Source organism: Epinephelus moara, chromosome 12 (genome assembly GCF_006386435.1).
Source record: "Epinephelus moara isolate mb chromosome 12, YSFRI_EMoa_1.0, whole genome shotgun sequence".
NCBI lineage: Eukaryota > Metazoa > Chordata > Actinopteri > Perciformes > Serranidae > Epinephelus > Epinephelus moara.
The window spans coordinates 43,328,744-43,337,712 of record NC_065517.1 but is presented as its reverse complement, the minus strand read 5'-3'; the positions used below and the strand labels follow the sequence as shown (position 1 = coordinate 43,337,712).

The following is an 8,969-nucleotide window of genomic DNA, read 5'->3' as shown; positions in this document are numbered from 1 at the left end:
ACCAGCTGTCTGTAATAATCTGAGGTCAGTGTGTCAATGAGCTGTCTGTAATAATCTGAGGACAGTGTGTTAACCAGCTGTCTGTAATAATCTGAGGTCAGTGTGTTAACCAGCTGTCTGCAATAATCTGAGGTCAGTGTGTTAATGAGCTGTCTCTAATAATCTGAGGTCAGTGTGTTAACCAGCTGTCTGTAATAATCTGAGGTCAGTGTGTTAATGAGCTGTCTATAATAATCTGAGGACAGTGTGTTAACCAGCTGTCTGTAATAATCTGAGGACAGTGTGTTAATGAGCTGTATGGCGTTCAGTGTCTGATGATGTCATCTCACGGTGGCTCTGAAGAGCTGCCAGTCTCCAAAGTTCATGCTCATCTCCTTCTTCAGCTCGTCGATGTTACACTGAGACAAAACTCTGCCGTTGACGTTGGCCTGGAAACAACCCGATCATTAATCTGACACGTAAAAACACGGAGGCTCATTTAACCCTTTCCTTCCTCTCACAGACACAAACCTTCCTGATGGTGGCGCTGTACTGTCCCATCATGCTCTGGTCGATGCCTTCGATCTGCCGCACGCGCTCGCACACGGCCTCCGTTGTCATGGAGCTGAGGAGGATGGCCGGAGTGCCCGACACCACGGAGGCTGAACCCTGTACATAAACACACACAGGTCTGATTCCCACACAGTACCATGTTCAAACACATGATCACAACCAGGGATGTCAGCGTCGTTAGTCTGTTAACCTCTGAGGACCAAGTGGCTAAATTAGCATCGTTAACTACTGTTAGCACTGTTAGCACGATGAGCAGTGTCAGCATGGATAGTGGTGCTAACGTAGTTAACAATGCTAAACCAGGTTTATGGCTCAAAATAAAGCTGCTTAACCACCGAGGCGACCCTGGGGGAGAGCGGAGGGGGAGCACCATGTTTCTGCAGTAACATCGTCGCGCCACGCATTACTAACAGTAATCATGAATGGGCGGCACAGTTAGCTAGCTTGCACCCAACCTGGTTGGTGCACAATGCAGAGCGGACAAGGCTAACGTTAGCTAACCAGTGGAGAGCAGAGGGTGGACAGTGGGCGCCATGTGTCTATATCTTAACACAGCTGTCCGTCCATTTGTCCATCTGTCTGTCTGTGTGTCTGTCTGTCTGTCTGTCAGCAGTCGACAGAAAAAAATTTAACATTAAAGTGTTGACTTGTGGAGCTTAAGACTCACTGAGTCACTGCAACAGCGAACTATTATAATTAAGCCATAACAACCTGTTTGAACAAGTTCAGAGCACTGAGACAGCTCTGGTAAAAATCACTAACCATCTCCTAATGGCAGCTGACTCTGAGCTTTTAACTATTCTCGTTATTCTGGATCTCAGAGTAGCCTTTGACACCATTTCACATAACATCCTCCTAGAAAGATTAGCTACCATTGCTATCACTGGCACTACTCTAAATTGGTTTCAAGTCAAATCTCTCCGGCCGCACTCACTTTGTTCAAATCAGCAATTTCAGATCCATCTCTTTCCCAGTTACTAGTGGTGTTCCTCAGGGCTCTGTCCTATGTTCACTCATATTTATCATTTACCTTCTACCTTTTGGCCATATCTTTAGAAAATTTGGTATTCAATTACACTGTTATGCCGATGACACCCAGCTCTGAATTGTTCGTTTTATGATCTATGGATACATTGCAACTTTTTTTTTGTTCTGTGTCTTGTAAGGTGTCCCCGAGTGTCCTGAAAGGCACCTATAAATAAAATGCATTATTATTCTTATAATTATTAAAACTGAAGGTGTTCGTCAGCAGTCAATGGCGGAGGGGCTAATGAATGAAACTGACATCCCTGATTATAACATGTGAACACTTTAAAGAGAAGACTGAAGCTGTCTGGATGTGAAGAAGGACACACAGGAAGTCTGAACTACAGAGACGTTAGAGATGTTTCTACGTTTATCTGAAGTTATTATCATCTGATTTACAACACACATCAGATCACAGCAGTCTGAAACAGTCAGTTTACACCTCAGTCATATCGCCTCTCCTCTCCTCAGTCATCTCTCCTCACCTCTGCTCAGTCACCTCTCCTCTCCCCTCTTCACCTCTCCTCAGTCACCTCTCCTCTCCTCTCTTCACCTCTCCTCAGTCACCTCTCCTCACCTCTCTTCACCTCTCCTCAGTCTCCTCTCCTCTCCTATCCTCTCCTCTCCTCAGTCACCTCTCCTCTCCTCTCTTCACTTCTCCTCACCTCTCCTCTCCTCAGTCACCTCTCCTCACCTGAACACATCAGCTGATGATTCTGACCAGATAATGAACTCTGACACAGAAACAGCTGCTGTGTGTTAAACCTCAACGTTTACTGACCGGAAGTCGTCCGTCACAAACACCGACAGGTTTGCTGATCATCAGATTGTTGTTTATGTCTGTCGATCAGTATTCAGACTGTATCTATTCTGAAACACTGATGTTCTGAGCAGCTTCAAACATCAGCTTTATCTCAGAGTATTGATCAGTTATTGGTTCAGGAGCTCATGTATTATCAGACATGATCCAGACTACTCTATTGAAGCTAGGGGCTCGTCCAGGCAAGGTGCATGCTGGGAGGTGTAGTAGGCAGCAGGCTTGGGCGGTATCACAGTGTTACAGAGTGTCAGAGTATTCAGACGATGACGATGACGCTCCTCTTTACAAGAACCTCCCACAGTGAGGCTGTGCTGAAGATAAACTGTGTATAGTGAACATCAGGAGCCACCAGAGGTCAGTGTGGTGCATCAGGCTGCTGAGCTGACTGTAGGTGGTGTTGAAAACATTACAGGACTGGTAACAGCTGACCTGCAGCAGCAGATGGGAAACAGCTGATTATCACATCACAATGTGATGAAGAGTGAACCAAACGGCTAACGAGACTGATGAAGACAGTTTGATTTACTTTCTGATGAGTTTGAATGAAGTGTGTTTACGATGAGTTCACACATCATGGGCCATCGCACGCATCGCATTCACAACATAACAGGACACTACCCACCCACTCAACCACCACCTCATCCCACTACCCTCCGGACATAGATACAGAACAATGCGCTGCAGGAAGGTTCGTCTATCCAGAAGCCTAATCCTGTCAGCCATAGCGGCATTGAACAATAGATCCTGCAAGAAACTGAGGTAAAGTCTGTAAAGTTGTTTCTGTCTCTGTCCAAATGTCCTGTGCAATGTGCGTATGTGTTTGTGCAATGATGTCTGTTCTGTTCTGCATGTCGGTCAAACTGCTGTGGTGCTGTGGAAAAGAATTTCCCCTCTTGGGACAATAAAGTCTAAAGTCTATGAAGCTAACGTTAGTTTTAGTTTGATTAAAGAGAGAAACTTTAAGAGTGTTTGGTTGTATTTTGAAAGGAACACAGGTGTCAGTGTTTCTCCTCTCTGCACATGCTGTGAGTTTATTTATTAGACTGAAGATTCAAACTGAGGCTGATGAACGTAACAAAGTCGCCTGTTGGCAGAGAAGCAGGCAGCGCCGCACACCGTCATACTCTGTAAACACCAGTGAAATTCCAGGAGGGTTTGAAAACACAGATACCGCCCAAACCTTGAAGGCAGAGGGAGTTAATGTTGGAGCTGAGAGAGGGAAGGAAGGAAGGAAGGAAGGAAGGAAGGAAGGAGTTAGGGAGAGGTCAATACCTGCTTCCTTTTCAAAGATGAAACCTTATACTGCAGACAGACAGACAGACAGACAGGTGAGGAATGAGACACCTGGAGACAGATGACTGACAGAACAGTGGAAATGATTTTTGTTTTTCAGTTTCAGAGCATCAGAAGAATAAAACTGATTTAAAACAAGTTTCCAAACTGCACAGCTCTACAAACCACAGAAGAAGAGAGGAGCGGCGGAGGGTGGCGTCCAGTGCTATCACCAGCAGCAGAAGAAAGAAAACCAGAGACTGACAGCAGGGGATGATGGGAAATAACTGGACTGACTGATACTGAGAGACAGAGTCAGCTCAGAGACTCGATGTTTCAGGTGTGTGTCGTACTCACAGGTGCAGCTGAGGCGTCCCGGCTGAAGGAGTGTTTGGGTGGAGGGCGTGGGTGGAGGTGTGATGGGTAGGTGGAGGCCATGAGTGGGCGTGGCAGTTGGTAAAGGTGATGGGGGAAATATGGCTGAAGGGGGGAGGGGCAGAAAATCAAAATAATCTTCATGGAGATGATTCGATGTCAAAACAGGAAGTAAATAAAAAAAATAACAAACAGTGAATCTCTGCTGACACGACAGGGAGTCAGAGAACAGCTGGTATGACAGGCGCTTTAGTACTGATGACATCATCACCAATCGGGGATCATTGATCATGCATATCATGTAGCATCCTTTTTATTGTCTATGTTGTCCTGTCAATTGTCTGTATGTGTTGTTGTGCTACTCTGTGTGCCTTTTAATTGCCCCTCAGGGACAAATAAAGTGTTTTGAATTGAACTGAATCAGTGATCAGACTCCGGAGGCGACAGCCGAGACTCAGTGTGTAAAACACAGGGGAGAAACTGTGACATCACAACTTTACCTTCCACTCAACCAATCAGGTGAGTCGACGACAAGTCACAACCTCAGAACTGCAGTTGAGCCCACACCTGTCACTATGACATCATCAGGAGTGGGCGGGGCCTTTACTCACCCTGTTGTAGAAGGGGTGCTGTGGTCCAGCCAAGCCGCTGTAGTAGCTGCTGTGAGGCTGCGGGGAGACCACGCCCCCCGCCGGCTGGTTGAAGGGCCCGCTGAAGGAGGCGGACGGCGAGCACGCTGACGACACCTGACTGTACACCGAGGTGGGGCGAGCCTGTGTCTCCTGCAGGGGGATGGATGGGTACGTGACCCCGCCCATATTCATCTGCTCCCGGGCAGCACGAACATCTGGATCAAAAAGCAGTCGTAGTTTTATTAGTCACATTACCGGCGATGACCTGCGTCAGTCTGAAGCAGAGTAAGCGACAGCACTGCCTGTAGTATTATCACAAGTATTCCTCGCGGTAACGTTACCTGCAATGATCTCCCTCAGTTTAGGGTCGAGGTTGACGGTGCAGGGCAGGAAGGTCCGGATGTCTCTGGCTGTCAGGAATGGCGTCCGTGAGGACAGGAAGACCTCGAAGCTCCGAACATCTCCGTCAATCTCCAGCAGAGGCTCCACGTCTTTGGTGGTGGGGATGTTCTTCGACACTCTGACAGCAGAAGAAGAAACTGTGACATCTGACTGCTGCTGAGGGCTCACGTGTCCTCAGTCAGGTCACATGACTTGTTTCAGGGTAATGACATCATCAGGTTTGGTGTCAATAAATCATTAAATCAGCTGTTTCTCTGTAAATGATGGCAGCTGTGACCTCTGACCTCTCGTAAATTGTCTTGAGCGTGGCCTGGTCGGGGACTCCATCAGTCTCCTCCAGGTACAGGATGATCCAGGATGTCCTGTAGGGCCACTGCTCCGTCAGGTTGATCCACGACGCCAGGCGGTCCCAGTTAAAGCTGATCTGATTGGCTCGCAGCAGACGACCTGTGTGCAAAGATAAAACCAGGTGTGATGATGAGGTGACGATGCTGCTCAGGTGAGCTTTCACACTTCAACCAGACTTTATCAGCTCTGAGTCTTTTATCAACAGTGTGATCCTGTTCTGTTTGTTTGTTTGTTTGTTTGTTTGTTTGTGTTGTCTCTGTGTGACCTGTGACGGAAACAATGTTGAGCAGCCTCCTCATTGTCTGTGGGCTGATGTCATTGAACCAATCCTCCGTCACCATCAGCTTCGTCAGGTCGAACGACATCTGACGAGTCACTGAGCGCTGCACCTGCCGCCGCCGGTACGTGTCCTGAACACACAGGTCACATGATCACAGCAGAGGTCATATGATCAAAGCAGAGGTCACATGACCTCATCAGTCAGTCATTGATTGGTTGATATAAACAAGCTGCTGCGTTACACAACACCCACCCACCCACCCACCCACCCACACACACACACACACACACACACACANCCTGTCCAGCTCCTCGTGCCACCCTGCTGACAGGACACAAACACTACAGTCACACACACCATCTCACAGCGGGTCACACATCAACACACACACACTGTGTGTAGTGAGTATCGTCATGGTTACCCTCAGTGTTGGTGGTGTCCCCGTTGGCCGGTGCAGCAGCGCACATCTTCCTGGCACTGGACAGTCCTCTGCTGTTGAGGAAGACCGGCAGGTGAACGATGTTCCTCATGTAGTCGTGTCCATTGATGTTGGAGTCTCTGAGGACGCTGTTCAGGTTCTGGTTGATGGCCTTGATGATGATGTGAGGGTCGCTGGCAAAGATGGAGATGAAGGGGCCTTTAGAGAACAACACCCGCACCTGCAAGACAAAAACACAGGTAACAATGATGACCATCTCAGCACAGTCTGGGAGAACTAACAAAGTTTGGAAGCAAGACGATGCTCAACCGCCGGGTGAGTGTGTGTATGTGTGTGTGTGAGAAACAGGAAATATATTTTGATGATTTGATGTTCATTGATTCTGAGTACGATGATGTCATCACCAAACAGCCACAGACGGATCAGTGTCTCACCGTGTCGAGCATCTGCAGAACTTTGTCCTGTTCACAGGAGTCCAGCCCGTCGATGACGACCGCCAGCCTCGTCTGATGCTGCGTGAAGCCGTCGATGGTCTTCGCCATCCTCGCCATCAGCTCCACCTCAGTCTTCAGCACCTGCAGGTCACGTGTGTAGAAACATATGTGTTTTCGATTCTGACAGGAAGTCAGTGTTACGAGCCACCATCAAACTACAGGCGACAGAGAGACAGACGTAATGATGTCACAGACCTTCATGAAGCCCTCGCTCTTCAGCTTGTGCATCCTGTTGGCGGCGCTGTGGAGCCTCTTCCTCTGAGAGTTGAGCACTGAGTCGGTCACCTGCCACCATGTCCTGCAGTTCAGCAGCAGAGCCAGACCTACCACGCTGCCGATGGCCACCAGCACGCCGTTCACCGTCCGGTTCTCCCCGTCCACCTTAAAGACGGCCAGCAGCGCCATGCCGCTCAGCAGGCACGCCAGCACGAAGACGAAGAGGATGAAGGACGGGACGCAGCACGTCTTCTTCCACTTCCTCTTACCTGACATCACAGAGGAAGTTCAGCTGCTGTGTGAATGTGTGTGTGTGTGTGTGTGTGTGTGTGTGTGTGTGTGTCACCTTGCGTCTCCTCGGTCTTGAACACTCTGAACAGGCGTGTGGCGAGGAAGCCGAACTCTCTCTCGCAGGCATCGGACAATGTGGCGATCATCTCTGCCATCGACGTCTCTCCACCGACGCTCGACAGCCGGTTGTAATCTGTAAACAGGAACCTGCGGGGAGGTGACATCACATCCACTGATGATGTCATCATCACCAACATGACAGAAAGGCATCGTCTGTTCTCTCCGGAGGATATAACATTTGAATCAACTTCATTAGACAGAAAACAAACAGCTGATCCTGATCTCAGTGTTTTTAAGCCCTGAATTTGTCCAGCCAGGTGTGTTTACCTGACAGGCAGAGCTCGGGTACTCTGCTCAGGCAGCTCCGGCGGGTTCACAAACATCAGCCTCAGCAGCAGCTCCAGATACCCGATGTGACGGGCCAGACGGGTGCTGATCAGCCACGCCCAGTTCCAGCTCTCGCCCTCCCGACGCCCGCCAAAGTACACCACCACTGGGGGGGGGGGCAGAAAATCTTTATTTATACACGACTTACCTTTATTTATACACGACTAAACTTTATTTATACACAACTGAAATTTATTTATACACGACTAAACTTTATTTATACACGACTTAACTTTATTTATACACGACTTAACTTTATTTATACACAACTAAACTTTACTTATACACGACTAAACTTTATTTATACACAACTAAACTTTATTTATACACGACTTAACTTTATTTATATACGACTAAACTTTATTTATACACAACTAATTTTTATTTATACACAACTGAACTTTATTTATACACGACTGAACTTTATTTATACACGACTAAACTTCATTTATACACGACTAAACTTTATGTATACACGATTGAACTTTATTTATACACGACTTAATTTTATTTATGCACAACTAAATTTTATTTATACACAACTAATTTTTATTTATACACAACTGAACTTTATTTATACACGACTGAACTTCATTTATACACGACTAAGCTTTATTTATACATGACTAAATGTTATTTATACACGACTGAATTTTATTTATACACAACTTAACTTTATTTATACACGACTTAATTTTATTTATGCACAACTAAATTTTATTTATACACAACTTAATTTTATTTATGCACAACTAAATTTTATTTATACACGACTTAATTTTATTTATGCACAACTAAATTTTATTTATACACGACTAAACTTTACTTATACACGACTAAATACACAACTGAACTTTATTTATACACGACTGAACTTTATTTATACACGACTAAACTTTATTTATACATGACTAAACTTTATTTATACACGACTTAACTTTATTTATAAATGACTAAAGTTTATTTATACACGACTGAACTTTATTTATACACAACTGAACTTTATTTATAAACAACTAAACTTTATTCATAAACAACTAAACTTTATTTATACACGACTAAACTTTATACACGACTGAACTTTATTTATACACGACTTAACTTTATACATTACTAAACTATATTTATACATGACTTAACTTTATACATGACTAAACTTTACTTATACACGACTGAACTTTATTTATATATATCATATATCATATATTTATATATATCAGGCTCCTCTCCTGTGGAATCATCTTCCTGTTACGGTCCGGGAGGCAGACACTGTCTCCACATTTAAGACTAGACTTAAGACTTTCCTCTTTGATAAAGCTTATAGTTAGGGCTGGCTCAGGCTTGCCCTGTACCAGCCCCTAGTTAGGCTGACTTA

At 45.7% G+C, this 8,969-nt stretch overlaps 1 protein-coding gene across 1 annotated transcript in view; it reads right to left on the bottom strand.

Annotated features, from left to right (window-relative positions):
• Positions 1-8,969, bottom strand: part of kidins220b (kinase D-interacting substrate 220b) — a 50,423-nt gene that overhangs the window by 4,371 nt on the left and 37,083 nt on the right. Inside the window, 14 exon segments of the mRNA XM_050057559.1 lie at positions 330-428; positions 511-648; positions 3,671-3,700; positions 4,028-4,150; positions 4,657-4,892; positions 5,019-5,197; positions 5,364-5,526; positions 5,693-5,899; positions 5,996-6,028; positions 6,129-6,366; positions 6,581-6,721; positions 6,836-7,125; positions 7,203-7,354; positions 7,535-7,700. Of these exon segments, the coding sequence (XP_049913516.1) occupies positions 330-428; positions 511-648; positions 3,671-3,700; positions 4,028-4,150; positions 4,657-4,892; positions 5,019-5,197; positions 5,364-5,526; positions 5,693-5,899; positions 5,996-6,028; positions 6,129-6,366; positions 6,581-6,721; positions 6,836-7,125; positions 7,203-7,354; positions 7,535-7,700 (2,195 nt within the window).